General features: G+C 32.6%; 1 protein-coding gene across 6 annotated transcripts in view; it reads right to left on the reverse strand.

Moving 5' to 3' along the window:
* Positions 1–22574, reverse strand: part of LOC107997499 (semaphorin-1A) — a 396921-nt gene that overhangs the window by 71517 nt on the left and 302830 nt on the right. For all 6 annotated transcript variants that reach the window (XM_062071778.1, XM_062071777.1, XM_017056130.3 and 3 more), the window contains one exon: positions 7712–7799. In XM_062071778.1, coding sequence (XP_061927762.1) covers positions 7712–7799 — 88 coding nt within the window. The remainder of the gene's footprint in view (positions 1–7711; positions 7800–22574) is intronic.

A 22574-nucleotide genomic window follows, 5' to 3' on the forward strand; every position in this document is an offset into this window, starting at 1 on the left:
CAGATCTCGTACAAAAACGTGATAATTGACCTAAATTGTGAAAAGAGACGATTAATCAGTCAGAATATCAGTATTCTTATGGGATAAAGGTCCACAATGAATAGAACGCATTTGTAAAATTGTATAAAAGTTGAGGACAATTGTAGGATTAAAATCGATTTCGTAATTTTATCATTTAAAAATTTTATTAGATGTAGAAGATATTAGATGTAGAAGAAAAATTTCATTTCAATTTTAATTTTTAAGATATTTTTTATAATATTTGTTACCTATAAAATTTACAATTTATCAAATATAACAATTACGAATTTTAAAGAAACGTAGTTTAAAAATATTGATACTTTTTACATTCTACAATTATATTAAAATCTTTCACAAATGCATAGGTATCCAATAATAATATTAATAATACGATTCGAAAATTCGAAAAACGAAAAATAAATTCCGCGAAAAATTCACTGTTTAAATAAATTACTGCAAATATTTCCACGAATCCGATTATTTTCGATTTATAAAAGAAATTGCAAATCTCTTGTGCCATTCTCCGTAGCAACAATTAGCGCATATGCATAGCATTATTCTTCATACGTTGTGTTCATTCGTGACGCGACTTTCACACAACGTATCGATATGCCACGAACGATGTGCAACCGCATTGTACTTCCGCATATTTCTCCTTTGTTGGACCTCACTGACGCCACATGTTCGATATGGCCGACGTATTCGCGCACACGTCTGCTTTATTAATGATAGAAAAGACTGGAACATTTAACGCGTTAAACAATGGTTGCGGTTGATTTTTAATTGCGGAATTTTTGAAGCCTTCGACATCATCGGAATCCCTTGTAATCGATTCTCAAAGATATGTAGAAATTCGACGAGCTTGATTGTATGGTAGATAAAAAAAAAAAGGTATTTTTTTATCACGTGTGAAGAAGTTTGAGGAGGATGAAAGTTTTCACGAGATTCGAATATGATTTAAAGGAGCTTTGTAATTTCGTAAACTCCAAGTTATAGTTGCAAATTGTTGCAGATCTATGCAGATTGGCGGCGATAAGAATAACATTCGTTTAGCATAAATTAACTGGACGTGAGTAGTACGCAACTTGTTTAAACAAAACATTGGTTAAACGCGCGATTGTGCTCGAGTGTTATGCACTTTGTTCCCGCCCTGTTTGAAATAACATTGTCGTTTCTTTTCAACCCTTTCGACACCTTCGATCGATCGAACGGAAATTTCAATTAGTCTTGTTAATTTTTATCTTCTTTTTTTTTAATTTAGTTAAATGTAAATATTCGTATATTTATATAATATCGATTAAAAGTACTTTGTTTATTACTTTAGAATAGAAAGAATTTAATTACTAAATTATATCATCCTTTTTAGATGTCTGTTTTGATTGATATTTTGTAATATCCGAGAAAAATTTATTTTATTTACGTATATCGTTTTTCTTTGTCAAATACAATGATTGTATTAATTAAAATTATAATTATGAAGGAAAATTTCAAGCATTTGTTTAATATTTTTTCCCATCGTCGTTTCTTATTCCATCGTAAGTATTCCACAAAGTGTTAAAAATTTGAATTATTTACATCTATGATAAGACTAAATTTTATTATCTCGTGAAAATGCTTTTCGTGTTTGCAATTTATTAATCCTTTCTTGTATGATATCATATAATATTTATTATATTTATGAAAATATGAGATTGCTTTGCTAGACTTTTTGATACATGATAAGAAAATAAGAAAAGGTAAAAGTTCTTTCTTATTATCATAAATATATAGAATATTAATGGAAGCTCGAATGGAATAATACGATTCAAACACGTTACGATTACATTTTTATTTGATGCAATCTCTCTGATCAACAATTTTTACGCAAAAATGATTTTTTACGATATACGTCGAATATTGAATTTTGAAAAAAATATTTGTACTCGATTTTCAATATTTGTTTTCAAATGTCGTTTTGTATAAAAAGAAAAAAAAAACAAAAAAAAAAATTCTTCCAAAGTATAATATAGTAAAACCTTTTATATTCGCAGTTTTGCGTATACCATGGTTGGTTGTGGTTGGAAAAAATTAAATAAAACATTTCTAAATCCTCACTGAATCGCCAGATCTAGGATTACACGAAGAAAATAATTCCACGTGGCAATAATAAAATTGGGTATATTTACATCATTTTACATCATCTTGTAAAAATATTAAATCGTTCCTTATTTTTCAAAATATGAATTTTAAAAATTACTTAAATTAATGATTTTTTCTCGTTCTTTTATTATAATATAATATAAAGTATCAAAAGATAAATAATATTTCTTCATATGCTCGTTTTTCATTTAATCTTTTTCAGTTTTAGAGCAAAGACTTTTAAATGTAAATAGAATAAGAATATAAAGGAAAATATATATCGTTATTTCAAATCCTAATTTAAAATTTCTCAAAAATGAATTTTAAATTAAAGAATTTAATTACGAATAAACTATGGAATAAGATTAAATGATATACTCTTCCTATATTATTGAGCATATATCCATGTTACGTTTAAATAAACTCGTATTATTACTTTTTTTAAATCGAATCTCATTCAATTTTCTCAGAAATCGAATCGTTCATTTCACGCGCAATTCGAATAACGCATACATATCCTTTTTTACATACTTTACTTATACGAAGTAAGCGCTAAAAGGGTTAATTTAACACGTTCTCTGTTCCACCGATTTTTGATGATTTTCTCTTCACGTTGTGTGAATCGTTTGCGCTCCACTTTGTCAAAACCAACAGCTTTCTTCATGATATATGCATGATATAATATTCATAAGGATGGAAAAATCGTTACCAGCAAAAAGAATATGTTACATTGAAAATGCACTGTGAAACGAGAACTCTCGACATTTTATGTATGCAGAGATTTTTACGAAATATTGTAAAGTTGTTTAATGCAAAAAGAAAAAAAATATATATTCAGTTTAAATAGAAAGTAGGATATGCGTTAATATTAATTAATTTCTCGCGAAACACATCGGAAAAATCATTTATTTTTTTTTCGTGTTTGCGGAAAAAGAGAAAAATTTATGAATAAAATATTTTTGTATTTAGAGAAATAGCACTCTATTGAATATTTATTAATTCTGATTTTTCTATTATTTATTATTACATGGGTGTTTAATTATTTTCTTTTTCAAAGTTTATATGTAAATACCTCGTTACCTTTTTCAATTAAAAAATATTAATTGTTATACAAAAAAATACAAGCTTTTTAAATTACCTACTATTAATAATTATAATATAGCTTAAAAATGTTCTCTTTCTTTTAAAAATTTCTATTCAATTTAAGTAATAATTGGCGATCAATAAGCATTTTTATTATCTTATAATAATAATCCTTAAGAAAAATTCAATATTTGTATTAAAGAGAAAGAGAGAGAGAGAGAGAAAGTAATACGATATTGAAGAGGAAACTTTGTAAATAATGGTCATTTTAAAATTATTATGATTTTAATTAGTGCAGTATTTGTACAGTTAAATACAATCTCTTGTCATCGACAACAAAGAAATAATCTCGTGAAAGCTTCTGAATCTTTTTGACATGGAAATGATCTTCTGCTTGATAATGGATCCTTGTGTATTTTTGAGGCAAATTAATTGGATGAAGATTAGAGTTTTGAAATGTGAAATGGATAACGAAGCTACCGTTTATTTTTCTTTGAACAAATCATAAATTATTTATATTGTTTCAATATAATTATTAAATTCTTTCTCTTCTTCCCATTAAATTTAATACTTATACATAAACTGATGTACATACTGATACCTCTAATTGATTTTCATTTGTATTATATAATCACCTTAATTGATATCTAATATCTAATAAATTAGATAATGAATTTTCCATAACAGATCAAAAATCTTTCGTTCTGGAATTTGAAAAATTCTAGAGTTACACAAGAATCACGAACGATGATTTTTAAGGAAATATTCGATAATTGTTTGAGAATAATCTTCTGAAAATTACACGGTAAATTAACTTCGTTTCGCTAATGGACATTGCTGCATCAGTAAATTACACGTGATATACTAATCACGTGAACACATTTTCAAATCAAATGGATTGTTTCTGCGATGATGATAAAGCAACGAGCAATTCCAATGAAACACTGCTTATGTGAATTAACAGACTTTGGATACTCGTTTGCTTAGCACAAACCCGCATTGAATGCATTAAAAAAAAAAAAAATTAGCCCTATTCACACCCACGCAGAATCAATACTACCTTTACCAAGTTCCTGTCAAACAATACACAGATATATATATATTATATAAATGTGAGATATCATCTCGTTTCATCCAAAATACATTCGAATATATATAAGATACAGAAAACTCTTTTTCATTAAATCACATTAACCTAACAAAGCCTCAAATATTTCTTACTTCAACTTTCCTATCTATTCTACAATTTATATATCAACATCCTACATTCTCAGATTACAATCAACATCATCAGAAATTCACCAAACATAATTAGCCATTGCGCTCAAACGTCGTCGAACATCGTGAAAGAAGTGTGTCAGAGAGAGAAAGAGAGACGTGGATTCCAACAGCATCTTTCGCGATGCAAACTCGGTAGATGGCGCGCCAACCGTGTTCATCGAATTTGTCGTGAATCGTGTTTTGTGTACAATGTGTACGAATTGAAAGCGTACAGAGAATAAGTGGCCTCGTGGATCGGTCGAGAGCACGCGCTGGCTCTTTACTTTCGCTCGTCAAAGCCACGCTCGTCAAATCTGCATCTACGTGTCTCGCCAAGTAATCAAAGGGTTCTTCAACAACGTTTCACAACGGAGGGAAAACGGGCTCGATGTGGAACGTCGAGTGATTCTTCGATATTTGGGGAGGGAGTGGAAAAAAACCTTTGTTCGAATTTCGATGTTGCATTTTTTTTTTTGCTCTCGAGGAGTCGTGCGCATCCAAGAAAAGTGATTTCTTTTTTATAAGGTTTTTCCAACTTTCTCGAATCTTGTTGTATGGAGAAGAGAAGTGAATATTAAGTAAATAAACTGGGTCGAATTGGATAACTTCAGATGGACTAAATGTATGAAGTAGTGTTGATGCGATCAATGAAGAGTAATCGATTTTCTGAATGAAAAATTGTAGGTCGAGATTTAATCTTATTTCTTTGTCTTATATTAAACGAGTTGCACGAGTGATATTGAACGAATGATAATTGAGTACGTATTTGACATATATGGAAAGAGAAAGGCAAGTATAGAAATATATTTTACACTAATATTTATTATTCTAATAATGAAACTTTAATGGTTCGAAGTTAATGCAATGCAGAATGTATAATCAAGAATTATATGTTAGATATTGAGTATAATATACAAAGATGGATAATCTTGTAACCAGCTCTGCACGCTGTTATACGAGAATGAATCTTTAGGTATTCTCTTTGTGGTGTGTGTTTATGATTATTCCGCTTCTGTATATTTGTTGGAATATGCTGCTGTACTATGAAATTACATTGTATGTATAATGTACATCGTTTAAAATAACTTTAGAAATATCCAAAAGGATCATTCAACAGCAATTAAGTTCCTAAAGAACTTACATGGGTGTATTTTATCCATTTAATATATGCTTTAAATTTACATACATTAGAACGTTTTAAAGGTGAGATAAGAAGGAATAAAAAACGATTCAATAAAAAAAGAATAGAAGTGAAAAATGTCCAGCATATTTATACCTACAATCATATACAACGTCTAATCTAAAATGTTAATCCAAATACATACGAAATAAGATTGAATTCCTTGAATATGGCAAGAAGTCAAAAAATCGTAAATTCAAAATATCTGAAAACTGTAGAATTTATTTTCATGCTGTATTATTCTTCCTCTATACATCTACTTTATTTTTTACACAAAAATATCCTTTTACCTATACGCGAATAAATTTTTATTTTTCTAACAAAGTAACTAAAAAAACATTTAACTAAATATCTCACGAATTGAATTCTAACAGATTTAAATTACATTTTCGAGATAACCTACAGTATCCAGTTGTTTTTTTTTTTTTTTTTTTACTTCTCTTAATCAGATCTGCTAATGTATTCTAAACATTCGACTAAACACTCTCTGAAATTGAATTCCAACAGATTTGAAATTCTACTTACCTACTACTACACCAACAAAGTGGATCCCAGCTCCACAAATTTTTACATCCATTCTGTATCAGATTTATATTTAATTTGTACAAACATCATACGTGTTCGATCAACTTTTCACAATTAAATCTATTAATTGCAAGCACGAGAAAGTAGCTCGATTTGAGAGAGTATATCCGATCCGGCGGAATTGAATTTTCTACAAATTAGATCCTTAAGGCTCTTGTAGTTAAAACTGTTAGAGGTTTACGGGTGTAAACCCGTACCCTTTTGAAAGACTGTTTCAAAGTTTCGCCCCAGCATCCTAGTTAACTTCGTCAAGGGATCCGAGAGACCTTGTACTACCGTATCGGTATATTCTCTGAGAGAGCCCTGATGGAACTAACAGAGATGCTGGTGAAACATCGAAACATTTTTTCCCTCTCTTTCTCACTTACTCTCTCTCTCTCTCTCTCTCTGTAATTCGAAATCATTATCGATTAAAGAGTCCCCCGATTTTCTTAATACTCTTTAATTACCTGTGAACCGAACTGTTTAACAAGTTAAACGGAATTCGAAGTGAATCGATTTAACGCGAAATTACTTTTTTTCAACGATGGAAATATCATTAGAAAATGGAGTCAGATTCGCTCGGATGTTGTGGTAGGATAAATCGGTAATTAAATAATAAATATTATCATCGTGAAAATAAATATGCAAATCGAGGGAGAGGGAGAGGGAGGGAGAGAGAACTATTTTAGGGGTGCCGTGCCGAAGATACGATCGTTTTGCGTAACAATTTCGCTCGGTTTTGCGATCGCGAAGAACGATAAGGAAATACCTTTTTATGCATAAAAGGGGCCACGTTTCGAAGGAGTTTGCTCTTCTGGGAATTTCAAGAGCTTACGGGAAAGTAGGTAACTTTCTTTCCGTTTGAATCGCGAATCTCGAAGGCATACGCCTCTTTTTAAAATATTCAACGGATTAAAACGATTGTTATATTTGTAAAAAGTGTGATTCTGCGTGGAATTTATTTAATATCTTTGTGAGAATTTTGTACATATAAATAACGTTATTACACATTTTTAATACGGTATAGAAAAAATCTTTGTTGCTTTTACTGATAGAATTCTGAAGATTCGAATAAAATCTTAATTTTTGTGTCACTTTTCAAAGCAAATATTTCACAACGAAGAAATATTTATTCAAAACACTGTAGAAGATTATAGAAAAAAAAAATACCCGTTAATATATCCATTTTTACAACTTAAAATTATTAAAAATCCGATAAATAAGAATAAATACACGTGCAAATAATCCATGCAGCCAGTGTGCAAACGATTTATCGAATAAATTCCGCGTAAAATAATCGGTATTTAATATCATCGTTTCAGAGAAAACGCCTATCTAAATCTATCACAACGATATACAACATTTAAGAAATTTTTCCAAGAACGAATAGCTGTATATACGTTTCGCAGCGGGGAACGTTTTCACGCGATACATTTCGCCCGAAAATAAATAAACGAAAATATATTGGAATCTGTAACTCACCGACGAATACCGCAGTGCTGTTGTGCCTTGGATCGTAAGGGCAGAGTCCCAGCCCATCCATATCGCTTTCCTTCGCGTACGCGCCATCCTGGAACACGAATCGTAAGTATCAAACGTTAGAAATCGCGTGAGAAACTCGCACCTTTTCCTTCGGTGGTCAACAATCGTATATCGCGCCATTTTAACGCCGCTTGCATGCTCCACTTCCTACCACCGATTTTTAACCACTTCATTAACCACCCCATCCGATTACAACCAAAGATTTTTCATCGATTGTAATTATGTACGAACATAGACGTTTATTATTACAGATAAAGAGAGTTTTTAACTCTTTTGACAATCCTTTCATTATTTTTGTGACAATACGGAATGGAAAAATAATCGAAAATATATCTTCTTGTATCTTAGGGGATCGAAGGATTTTGGAATGGGAGGAAAAGAAAAGTATGGAAGAGGGCGAGTCACGCAATTGGAAGGAATCGCATTTCCTGTTTGTAAAACAACGTGGCTTATCTGCGACCTTATTTTTCCGCGATGCGCCTGCAACGTTTAGTTTCAGTTCCCTTTTTCTTCCCGTTTTGAAGAAAGTCTGGTTTGCATGTAAAGAAATTAGGATGAGGGGAGACGGAGAGAATGAATATTTCATGAAGTATTTCGAAGTTCTTAATGAAGTGTAAAGAGAGGAGTAAATTTGTATTGTCTTTTCTTTTTTTTCTGAAATTTAAAAAATTCTTGACTATTAATGAAACAATGATAATCGACGAAACTCGATCCCAGTTTTCCTAGGAAAATTATTGAGAATTAAATGTATATGTTTGAATTAGAATTTTATCGAGTATTACCTTGTAAAATTTATAGATTTCCGAGTTTTATCCAATCTGTTAACGGAAAGGAGAGAGAGAAACGAGTCGAAACAAGATTAAACGCTTGAAAGCTGTGTTCTTATCCTCTTATTTCATAGTATTGGATTTATCTCCATACAAATCGATCATTTTCTTCTGATTTTACCAAACGTATACATTAGAATAAATAGATGGAAAAGACTTGTCGAACAATCTGATAATAAATATCACCTTTATACGCGAACGAATATTTATTCCTCAAAAAAGGATTGAAATATCTAAATTCCAAGAAGAATAACATTCGTATAAAAGAAAAAAAATAATAATCCAATTTTATATAGTGGTTTTTAAATTTTGCACGACAGTGGAAAAGCAATTACAGGAACGTTTGCTCCTTGGAGCGTGAATTTGTACCGCGTAACGGTTTAAAAACTAAATTCTATCGAGTTCAAGAGAAACCGATCTCCTATCCGCCTCGAATTCTATACCACGGGGACAATCGCGTTAGTTAACACGAATCCGATCGATTCGATTCAATATATACCATCCAGCTATTAAGCCAACTCTAGCATAGAGCATATAAAATGTTTCACGAAGTTAACCCTGCTCCAAGCCACCTTGCCTAGAAGACCCAAGGGAAATTTCTTTGACAGGAATTTCCTCGAGTAAGGTTCTCTTTCTAACCCTCTAAAAAAAAAAAAAAGAAAAGGAAAAGGAAAAGAAATCGTCTTAAATTCAATTAAATAATATTACACTTGATCCACCATTATTGAAATATATTCTTTTCCAAGGAAAAAGAAGAAACAAAAATAAGTTGGAAAAAACGGTAATTTTCACGTGGAAGTATTTATCAGAGAGCATTGAATTTACGAGGAACGCATAAAAGAGAGGAAGAAAAAAAAAATGGAGGAAAGGGAGCAGAGATTAAATTTGTTTACCTTTCGCGTCCGAACCTTTTTAATTCGAAGCAACAACATCACGCAATTATAACTTCACCCACGCAACTTCCGCCTACCACCAGCTTCGAATTTCACCGTGCAATTTACTCTGTTACTCCGCTTCTTTCCCTGTAACGTTGTTCCATGAAAGGATTATCTCGTTATGCACACTCCTTCCCTCTTCGCAAAAAACTTTTTGCCATAATAAGATCGTTTCTTGCCCTCGTGCAAATTCGAAAGAGGAAATTTTTCTATTTTCTCGTCGTCTTTTGCACACTCGTTTCTAATTTTTCGTCGTGTATTTCGTTGCAAGTGCATAATTTTATTTTCGCCGTTTCTTCTTTTCATCCAAACGATCCCCATTATTTTATAAGATTTTATAACTTATATTGTTTTACAAGATGGAATCATTTTTATTTAATATCTAACCTGGTTATCACTGTTAAAGACTTGTTAGTCAAATATTTTAAATTTCTTTTCGCACGGATGCGTATCTTTGCATCGATATTTCAGAGATTGTCTCTGTCGAAATTTGTCTCTGTGAAATTTCAGTGCGTTTGTACTTTTGAAAGAAAGAATTTCCAAGCATACACTTTTATATGAATTTCCTTTACGATGAGATCAAGCAAAATGCAATGACAAAATTTTGATCATATATTGAATATATTCTGGATACCATTGTTTAGAATTTATATCGCAGAATGGTATTTTTATACAATTTACTGTAAATAATTCACAGATGAATTAAAATGGCAGTTTCAAAAAATGTTGCCATAGTTAAATTTGACAAGATATTTTTAAAAAAACGTTTATTTTCTTTTCAATTACAGAAATTCATAGTATTAAATTAATTTATTATAATGCTAATTTATATCGTTATATTTTTATGTACTTAAATCTCAATACTCGTCAATCTTCAAAAGTCTTCAAAGATCAAACTTCATCACTATCAATGAATCTCAAAAAAAATTCTAAAAAACTGACCACAAAAATTAAATCCTCTATCCTTTACATTAAAACTTTCTAAAAATCTCATAGAAAATAACTGATCGAGTCAAATCATGCATCCAAAATTCCTCCATTTAAAGACCACTTTCACCACTCTCTTTCCAAATTCTCGTATCGATAAAACACACACATATACACAATAAAACGTATCTATCTATCTAAATGGAAAAAGGAAAAAATAAAAAGAAAAAAAATTGGAAAAATCGTCGACAATCGGTGGCATTGCTTGGCTGCGCACAATCGATACATTGTGTGCAAGTGAAGAAGCGTTTTCGAGATTGGTTCGTTTCGCCAACCACTTTATTCCTATCCCGCTCTGACCTTTCTCGTATTTGTATTTCCGGTGACGTGTATCGTGCACCGAACCGGCAAGTTCAGAGAAAATCTCCACGTTCGGCCAATAATTCGTCTCTTTTGTTGGGAAAGGATCGGGGGGATAGGTTTGGTGAAAGTCGAACATCATAGAACGAGCTCGAATTGTTTCCGTGTGAGCCGAACACGCGTTGAACGTAAAGGGTGGCTCGCCAGATGTCTCTGTTCTCGTTATTACACATAATGAAAAAATGTTTTGTATACGAAAAATGTTGAGTAGAATATCCCACGTAATTTTCTTTTTAAAATGATTATCTTTTAAGTGCAATCGACACACTTGATATTCTTCGTAAAAATTTGTAACTATTTATTTATGTCTAAAAATAGTTATATATGTGTTACTAAAATTTATCATAAAATAAAAGACAAAGAGTGTTTGTATAATAATTTAATTATATTTGAAATTTTCTTTTTCCGCTATCGATAATAACAATGGTATAAAACGAGATGGTAATATTTAATGAACCATCTTGTATAGAATTGATTATGCTGATTTTAACGCGTATTACGGATGTACGCAAGCGAGTATGCAGCTTTAACGATGGAACGAGAAAGTTGCGCTAAATAATTTCTGATTTAATGAATTTCTAATCGATTTTGTATTCAACTGTGATAATTCAGTATTTAATAGGATATTTGCATTGCAACAAGCAAGAAAATATGCGTAGATTGGGAATTGGAAAGGAATTTGGAACGGGGATTATTCGATTTTCTTTTGGAAATTTATCGTTTCGAGCCTCCTTGTTATTAATATTCGATAATAACTCGACAAGTTATAATACCTCCACTCATATTCGAATTTCAATTTTTTGACAAGATTATACAAATCATTATTAATACAATATTTATAAACTCCCATGACTTTTGAATATTCTTGCGGTATCATAATTAAAAGTGTGGAAGTAATATACGTGCAAGAGTGAAGGACGCGCGTATGTAATAAGTACACGAGGAAAGAAAGAAGAAAGAAAGGAGAGAAGCATGCTAGAGGAATGCATAAGAAAATTGGAGTAGCATCGTTATTCCTTTCACAGCGAGACCCTTAAACCTAAAAACGCTCAAGGTGTAGAGAAGAAGACAATTGTTATTCACTTGAATACTTCTTTCTTATTAATCAACAAGTACGACTGCGAATAATAATGGATATTTTGAAAATTTTAAAAAAGATAATTAAACGTAATCGCAATATCCTTTCTAATTATAGATGGGGCTAATAATTAGTCGTGAGAACGATTAAAATTAATTAACACATCACAATTTCCTCTTTATCGCTGTTACTTTTTATCTTAATGCCACGAAAAAGGAGAAAAAGTTTACCGCATCGCGAAATTTAAATAACAAATCTCAACGGTATTTCCTGTGCATAATTACACCCCTTAACCTCCCTTTCCAAAATCAAAAACCCTTCTATTTCACGATATCATTAAAAAAAAAAACACACAAATCAAACACATCCGCTTCGATTCTCAAATTTTTCCCAATCAACGCGATCCAAAAGATTGCCACTGGATAAAAATGATAATAATAAAGAGGAAAAAAGAATTATTCTTGAAACTAGGGAAAACGGAAATACGTATCTCGAACCGGTTTATCTTGCAAATGCAGGCTGGCGAACGGAAGTAGGGGGCGGAAACAAGGGGGTATCTACGACAAAAAGAGGAAGAAGTCGCTGAAAACAGGAGGGAAACAAGAGTTTGGAAAATATACAAGGGAAGAGGTATAAACGAGATATATAAGGGAAGGGAAAAGTTGATCCTGGTTGGGAGTACGTGAGATCCAACGTTACGCTCCATATATATGCAACTCGAAAAGAGAACGGCCTCGTGGCGACACGAGGTGGCGTTCCAATCTCTTTATATGCATGACGCTTAGAAACGCAAACACGCTTGCATTTCGTGGATGCGGTTGTCCACGTTGATATCCCTCTGGTTACGTGAAATTTTTCGAGCCACCTTTCGCGACGTGCACTCGAGATATGCGGCCTATGTGTTCGCGTGAGCTTGTATCGAAGATGGGGAATTGGAGGGAATTTTTGAGGTTAGGATATATCCGTTATGGCGTTAAAAGTCAAGAGCGTGCATTTGAGGATATTTATTTGTTGAGAAATATGAATTTCTGAGTGTAAAGTTTATAAATGATAGAAAAAAAATAAAATAATAAAATATGTATTATGGAAGAAGTAGAAATTTTATCCGAGATTAGGAAATGTATAAATTATATGATATAATTATAACATATATAAAATTTATGCAAATTCACGATCGGATATATTTGGTTCTAATTATAGATAGAGAAAAGGTGATTTTCAGTGAAAATTGGTTTTGTTTGTTCGATTATTCGCGCGATTTAGATATATGGGATTAATGAAGGATGCAAATAAACGGATTTTTAATGAGAAATGTAATTGTTTTAACGAACGATGTGGGATTTTGCGCGGTTATACGTTTCCGCGAATCGGATTGTTTTTGATGAGTTGATGATGGTTTGTTAAACCAATTGGGTATAACTGTTTGTAAATGAATTTGCGGGAAATGTATTTCTGGAATACAGAGAATGATGATGAACAAAAATCAAATAATGATTTTAACATTTATCTTCCTTTTTTTTTTTTATTTAGATATTCGTTTTCGATAATTCTGTTTAGGAAAATCATATATATTTACTCGAAACAAAATTTTAATACTAAAACAAGCTATTATTCGTTCATTTCAAATAGAAATCTTACTTTAAATGTTAAAAAATTTCTCTTGCCTAGATCTCAAAATTACGATATCACGCGATCAATCGACTTTCTTTCAACAGGGGGAAAAAGAATTATATAAAGGTATAATGAAATTCATCTCCGTGTCGAAATTGGTCTTAAAATATTAACGAATCGAGGCATGTAAGAAAAATTATCTATTCGTGTTTGATATACTTCAACCGAAACGCGATGGAAAAATTATTCCCGTGCATCACGCGATCTTATTAATTACCCACCAATTCGCCTACTGGAATTAACGTCGAAAATTCGCGCATTCGGATCATGATTCATCCACCCCTAGTCCACCCTAAGAAAATTAGCGTGTTCTCGTTCAACTAACTCCAATTAGGAGAGCTGATAGGAGCATGCGATGGGAAACACCGCGCATCACTTCAATTCGATGCACGAAAAGGGAGAAACAGGAAATAATAACAGGTGCGTAATAGAAAATGGGCTGTGTACAGGGATGGTAGACGTTCGGCCGACGTGGGGTTGAAGCATTTATAACGCAAGCCAAGATTACGACGATAGATATCGTTCTAAACCCAGTTATTAAGCTATTCGTCAAATTTTTATGTTCCCTTATGTGGATACATGCATTATATAGCGAGATATAATTTGTCAAATATTTGAATAAAACATACATGCGTGTTGTTTTTTTTTTTTAAAGAAATTAATTAAAGATTGGTCTCGAGAAAAATCAATGTGCCGTGTGATTAAAATTTTCAAGAAAACAATTTTTCTATTATTACGTATATAAATTTATCAATCATTGCAACACTTTTGTTTTTGTAGTTTATAACGAAAAGAATTTTATGTCATGAAAACAGATGAAAAACCAAGATGCAATTTTATCACTGATCCAGATATTTTTATGTAGTTTTTTAAATATCAGAATTTGAAACGTTACAAGACAACGATCATTTGTTATATAATCTTTTCTTTTCAATGTTGAATCCATTACATTTTCCTTCAGGTTCCTCGTTTCTCTTATAATTCTTTGGCGAAACATTCGTTGCTCCCCCTTTACTCATCCCTTTAAAAGTTTACTTCGAAACTTTTCCCACTAATATTGTAAATTAGAGTTCCAACTTTAAATACTTTTTTTTTCCCTCCCCGCGAATGGTTAAGGATGCTATCTTCAACTACATTAAGTGAAAGTAATAATCTTTTCTCTACAAAATTTCCCTTTTCCTTGAGAATTAAAGTATCGTTCCAACATTTCATTAAAATGTGTTAAATATACATTGGTTCTAATTGTACTAAAGAATCTTAGAGCATCGTTTTTTTCAACCCGTACAAAATTGAAAAAATGGTTAATACCGATATTGAATTCTATTTTTAACGTTGAATTATATCATGACAAGACAATGGTGGATGCGAGAATTGTAATAAAGATTAATATTGATAATTTTCGATTATATTATTGAATCACGTAAATCTTATGATAACGATAATGTATAAAAATAAGATAATTAATATTAGTTATCATATATTGCCATGTCACGAACAATTAATTTATTTACGTATTTAATTATTAATTATTAAGGATAATTGATTTAGTTTGTACATGGATATGATGATCGACCGAAACGCGGGATTTGTGGTGTTTGTGCAATTGCAAGGACAGGGGGATGACAAGAGTGAAAACAGATTAATTAGAGGATACGAAGAATTAACATTTCATTGGGATAATAGAGATTTCTTCTCCCTTAAAAATACTCTTAAAATAGAATTCTTATAATTTTTATAATCGAGATACATTTTTCTTTGAAATTTTATTTAGTCAATCAATTTTAATTCGATAAAGATATACATATACGAAGCATCGTTTCCTCATCGTTTATATTATTCATTAAATTATTCTGATAACTGGTATCAAAAAGGAGATCATATTATATATTTTAAATTTACGATAAAAATTTGAACAACGAAAATATCCACGTGATTTTAGAAAGAAAAATAAACTTCGAACGTAATTGCGAGAATTAAAAATTTTAAAAAATCTGATAAGACGAGTCTAGCCAATTTTAATTAGGGAAAATTAGAATTTCATTTTGGAAATTGTATATAGATTGATCGGATAGCTCATATTAAAGACTAAATACTACGTCGAGGGCACGCAAGTTGAGGAAGACGCTCAGGTGTTCGAAACTTGAAGAACACAACGGTACTTGAAGTGCTCTTTATAGATTTAACTTATATGAAGCGACACAACGTTACGTCAACAGCTTTTAACTCGCGCAAACTAAGAAATCTAGCGTTATGTCGAGAACTTCTAATTTTCTACAGCTAAGAAACGCCTGTACCCACACCGTGAGAGCTTCTAATTTTCCCATTTCAAAGGACGTAATAGAGTGCGTCGAGTACTCTTCGCTTTAACTTGCGAAATCGTGTAGAACTATCTTCACGATCCTTAACTTCCACCAGGTTAAACACGTATTAAGGGCAGGTTGATTAAAAGACACACCACTCTATGAAATTAAAGATCCTCGATATTAAGTAGAGACACGACCTTGATTAGAACAAACTTGAACGCGTTATTGAGTAAGTATTTTCGAAAATTGGAGATTTAAGGAGAGACAAAACTCGCTTATACCTTAACAAATAAGTCTCGATCAACAAATTCTACGTTTTGACTTATCCAAAGATAGTTTACTTTAATTTTCCCAAATAATTACACGTCAATAATTCATTTAAAGTTCATTACTCGAATACAAATTCGAAACTAATTTCCTAAACTGTTTTATATTACAAATCGATTATTGCTACTCTCATCTCGTAGAAATTATCAAATATAACCAGTCTCGTTCTACTTCTCTATTCCCAATCCACGATCGATAATACGCAAGATATTACAATAATTTCCAACAACCCTTAAAATATAACACACAATCGATCGATCCACAATAAAACCAAGCAAATCAAATCCAGCCAACTTCGCCCAACATAAAGACATTACGATTCAATCTTCCACCCTCCTATCATCCTAACGACCCACCTCCATCATACTTACCGCCCACCTTATCACCCCCTTTCTTCCTCAAACACCCTACAATCAAACCCGACTCTCAATCTCCCGAATCAAAGCCATCCACGCGTTATCATTCCGCACAAACCTCGCCACAACCACGTGTACAGCGTGTTCGTCGCACTCACGATTTCCTCCTCCTCCCTTTCCACAGGTTTCATCCACCGTTTTCTTTCTCTCCGAGGGAGGAGGAGGAAGGAAAGAAGAGATCGCGACATTCTCCTCGAGCCTCTGAAACGATAACGGAACCGTTTTAGGGGGAATTCGTATGCCAGCCTCGTACAAGTCTCGCATCGCCTCTTTCTCTCCCCGATTGAGTTAGCCAAGCCGCCGCCGCGGTGCACGAGAATCGGTCGTAAAATCGGACGACGGTTCACGGACCACGAACGAGGCGAGGGCCGATGAATACGTGATATCACCGTGAGTATATATATATATATATACTTTTTCCGCCTCTGTCTGCGCCTTTTCTCCCCCCTTTCGATTTTCTTTCCACGACGACGACGACTCTGAAACGTCGTTGCGAAACGCAGGCTTTCAGGAATTCATTAACCTCTATTAAGCTTCTCGTTCATGCGATTGTTAATTTGCGATGTGGCCGCGCTGCTGCTCGTCTTTCCGCCAAATTCAGTACTGTTTTCTTCGAAGTTTTCAGAGGAGGATTTCGTTTTCACGATGGATTTTTAGTTCGAACGTATTTGAAGCGATTGAAAAACTGAATATTGGAAATAACGAATGCCAAGATAATTTATATAACGAATTTATATGAAAGATCGAAAGGGTGGATGAGGGGAAGTTTCGTCTGATGAATGAATGATCGTTGTCAATGATATCTTTTCCAATGAGCAAATGAAATTTCTCACACTATTGAATCTCGACAAAAGAATTATTCGCGATTAATGGCGTGTCGAGCAGAAGCAGGCGATATCTCATTCTTTGCCAAGAATGGATTCCAACGCGCAATATTATCCGTTTGATTCATTTCAACCGCCGATCGCCGATTCGTTAATCCGTGACGGGGAATGCAAGAACGGTCATGAATCCTGCCTCTTTAGAATAATCGAATTATATCACGGCCGGTTTACGTTCAGAAAATTGTCGCGTTGAAAACAATGAGAGTGTCGACCTGGTGACACGGATGATTGATACGTATCGATAATTATATGTCCGTTCCGTTTCGAGCCGCATTCTCTGAAACAATGCCCCTCTCTGCCCGCTCTCTTTATACACAAAAATATTTTTCACCCTGTTTTCCATCGATGTATATCACCGATCAAAACTGTCCACACCGCCGCCGCCTGACTTGTCGATTCGAATACTTGGATGAAATGCGTTCATTTATCAAACTTACGATGTTCTTTGCAATTTTATCGTACGTATTACACAACGTGTTAAAATGAAACGTGTCGGTGATTTATTAAATTCTAATTAATCGGCAACATTTAACAAATAATAATGCGCATAAAAATCTAACGAGTGTCTATATTTCATCTTTTTTGTTGTTGCGCATATTGGAAAATGATATGTACATATATAAATTAATAATGGATCATTTTTAAGATTACATATCGATAGAATATTCGTATCCAATTCACTCATGATTTTTCTCTCCTGAATTAATTCTCTCTGACAAGTAGTCATTTTAAAAGGAAATTTATATTTGTGAATCTTCATAATTAAATGCCAGTCGTCGTATATAAAAAATTAGGAAAATTTTTCAATCACAACAGGGTAGAAATATATTTCGTTCCTGCCCTTCGATTGATTAAACTTTACGATCCATATATTTCTTCTTATACGTTTCTTGCCATGATTTATTCGGTTTTAATTTTACGAAGATCAAAAGGAAATTTGTATTAACGAATAACACGATAAATTAATGTCAATGTCCACGATGAGAATCGTCAATGGTGAAAATCGATCGAGAACGCGTCGAAGTTATAATTGAAATTTTTGGATCGATTATGATTCCTCTTATTCTGGAATCCAAATCAATTCGTTAAATTCATTTTCTCGAGTCGCGTTTCGCTTGGAAATTTTCTGGATTCGGTCAATTAACCCGAATGGATAATAATGCAACCAAGTCTGAATACGGAAATGGAATCTGTAAGGATAATTAGGATTGAACGATGGAAATGATAATTAATTATTAAATCCTCTTTAGTTTCCATTGTGTGCCTTGCTTATGCAATTGTATTTAATATGTATTTAATATATAAACTTATCGATATCCGAAAATCGATCGTTAAATTTATTATTGTAAATGGAAAATTACAATTCCGTCGAATCGAGAGCAAAAGATTCTGAGAAAATATTCAGAAATAGGCGTGGCATTTACACGAAAGGTGAATAATTCAAATCTTGACGTTTTGGATTTTAAAGTTGTTTATATCTTAATTAATTTATTTCGCATTAAATTACTTTAACGTTTATTAAAACTTTATTAAAAAAAAAAAAAAACAATATAATTAGTCAAAACGAATTTTCCAAAAACCAGATATCTTTCCAATCATCGAATTGATTTTTACTTTTTTTTTTTACTCCGATAATTGGATCTCCTCGTCCCTGTAAATTTAACTATCAATAAAATCCTATAGGAAAAAACTTGACAATTTTATTCTCACCAAAATAACAAACAATTTATCCCGCCAAATATCAAATAAATCATTTAATTAATACTTATTTATACTTCTCGTATAATTATATATACAATCGTTGGAAAAATAAATTATTTCTAAAATTTATTTCAAAATAAATTTATTCCTTTAAAAAGAAAACCCCTTTACGGATTAATAAAACGTCGGGGATAAACAATCGAACAATGAATTCGATTTAGCCTCGATTATCGGGGCTAATTGATGTCGAAAAACGCGCGACTCATCCCTGATGGGCCACATTAATTATTTCGACATTTTATCAGCCAGCCTTTGTTCCATACGGCTGTCCACGAGGGTATGAATGACGAAAGGCAACCGCGTGCGGCGAATACGAAATTTCCTGGCTGCTCGCGCGGTCGAGGTATATTGTTCCATTTTCTTTCATAGGACGAAACCACTGACGCCATTGCGGACACGGGCTTGGTTTTCGCGGTGATTCGTCGTTTTTTCATTTCGACTTGGATTCAGAAGATTTGTATGCCCCTCCTTTTTTTTCCCTCCCCTTTGTCGCGAGAGAGAACGAATTGGATGCAGATATTATATATATATATAGATATTATTTTTAATCCTTTATCATTTAAGAAGAAAGAGTTCAAAATCTGAAGATTATCGAATGATTTAGTAATTTTTGTCGATCGAGAGGAAAACTTATTATTTTAAAAAAGTAACCCCTTTCGATTGTAAATATTGCTTCTTGCAATTAAGATACTTATTTTATTCCTCCAAGGTATATTTAGCCTTAGATAGCGTTTAAAATTTAATGTACACGATATACAGTTTGTTTATTAAATTGGATGATATTAGACACCGCGTTTAGTTTGGAATAATAATTCATCGACGATAAAATCTCTTTGTTCTCGAGCGAAACGAGTCGATACCGGAACCCAGTTAATTCGAAATTATTTCACCAACTAATATCTAAGAAAGAAAATATCAAGTATCGTTGTTCGTATCGATAATCTCGAAATTATTTCGAAATATTAATTTTTCCGTAGGAATTCCATCACGCGTGTCAAACAAGATTAAAAAAAAAAGAAATTAAAAATGGTTGATAGGAGAGCAATAATACACGCTAAATGGCGTTCGAATATTAAAACGAGTCATCGTATATTGCGCAAACAATCGCCACTTTCCCCTCGAAACGACCAACCTACTTCACTAACGATCGCCCGACAATCCTACATTTATCAAGCCTCCTCATTCTCCTTTATGAATTCTATTAACCAACTTCGCAACTACATCTCTCGAAAGAAGTAATGTGTTTCACTTAACCGAAGCCAGCTTAGCCTTGACTCGGTTAAAACTGTGTGTATTCGTGCGAGGAGTTAGTTCAAAAAAAAGATTCGATTTTCTTCTCTATCTTCCTTTGCATCTCTTTTCCACCAGAGTATTCCCTCTCTCGTTTCTTCGCTCGTTCGATGTCTCTTTCTTTCTCCCTCGCTTATCTACCTTTCTTTCTCTCCTTTTTCTTCCTTCGTTCAATCTCTTTTCCCTTCTTCTTCACTCGACTCAATCCCCCCTCCTCTTTTTTTCCTCGCTCACTCCCAAATGTTTCGTGCGGGCGAACTTTAACGAGAATCGTGTAATTACGAGCGAAGTTGAAGAAACAAAAGGTAAAACGGATGCGAGAAGCAAGAAGAAACGAGTAGCCGATCCGAGATAAGAACGGCGTATGCCACACGGCATCTCCAATTTCCGCGCAATCGGCGGATTTTCTACCCCTTTTTCCATTTCCTTGTTTAAAAACTGAATCAACCGGCGGAAACCGGTTTATTTTCCGAACGGGCCAAGATTTTCGAAGTCGATCCAACGCTTTGTTATCTGGAAGCAGTTTATTCTTAAGCGATTACTGACGGATCATGGACAATTTTAGGTATATACATACATTTTCACAATTTCGAAATTTTTAATTATCCCTGCGAGTTAAATCGATAATTAAAAATTAAAGTTTTAACATTTTAACATTTATTATTTGATTAATCGAAAATGAAAGTAAAAATCAGCGGAGATATTGAAAATATCGATATCTTCCCTCTGTGGTTAATTTAAATAATGTTAAATTATTGTTATGACTGACATCCGTTCAGTTTCAACGGAAGAAAGAATTATATTATATCGAAAAATTAAAAGTATCGATAAAACGTCAAAATCTTTTGCTTTCCCATATAACTAATCTTGAGTTAAACAGAATGAAATCAATTATCATTTTTCTTTTGAGCGTATCAAATTGAAAAATAGAAATTAATTAATGTTTCTCTAAATAGAGGAAAGGAAAAACTAACGAGAAGAAGAATGCTTTTCAAAAACGTGAAATTTTACATGGAATAAAGAAATGATGCATAAGTAAACGGTAATTCAAAAATCAGCTTAAGTGTAAACTTGAAATTTCTATTCAAACTTGTTTTCTATTGTAACACAGATATATTTCTCTTTTTCTGAATTCCAAATAAGATCTTACAAGCACGGTTTTAAAACAAACTTTGTACAATAGTATCGTTTAGCAGTTAGTACTGGAATCTGAGAAGCAACTGTATTTTAAACTAACTTTTCAAACGGTTTACTGTTTTAAAGAAGGTAAGAGGGTTAAAAATACCAAAAAGTTGAGAAAATTTTTTCAAGGCTTTCATTCGGTTGTTACTTGTATTAAAATATTTAACAATGTGGAAACAATCTGTTTAAAAAAGATAATTGATATATCATTCCTCTTACTATGCCAAATATCAGATATATCTGATATATATATATGATGAAAGTTCTAAACCAATAATATTATCATCGATCAATGATTTAATCTCGTAACATTAACTATAAAAACTCCATCATGAAAAATTCTATTATTTCCATATCAAAAATCATCCAAGCATTGTCCAATCGTCAATCAACTCGCTCAATAAAAAAAAAAAACTAGAATTCTTTCCATGAAAGTTTGACTTTGAAAACATCCCTTTAACAACAGTTCAGACATCCATTTTTATAAGAAAAAACTCTGCCATTCCACAATTCTACAATATTTTATTACTCGTTGAAATTTCCATCATCGATCAACAAAACTCGAACAAGAAAAACATTTCACCGGATCAATAACATAGTAAGAAAACTTAATCAGAATTTCTTCGCTTACAATAATTTTCCGCTCCACTCTCGATTATTCCCTTGGACGCGTTACCAACCGCCCTTACTCCACTCACGAAAATTACTAGCCGAACTAAACGTTCCCGAACTCCTCGCAACTAATCAAATCCGGAAATTACCGGAACACCCTCTAAATTGCA

Source organism: Apis cerana, linkage group LG2, assembly GCF_029169275.1.
Source record: "Apis cerana isolate GH-2021 linkage group LG2, AcerK_1.0, whole genome shotgun sequence".
Lineage (NCBI taxonomy): Eukaryota > Metazoa > Arthropoda > Insecta > Hymenoptera > Apidae > Apis > Apis cerana.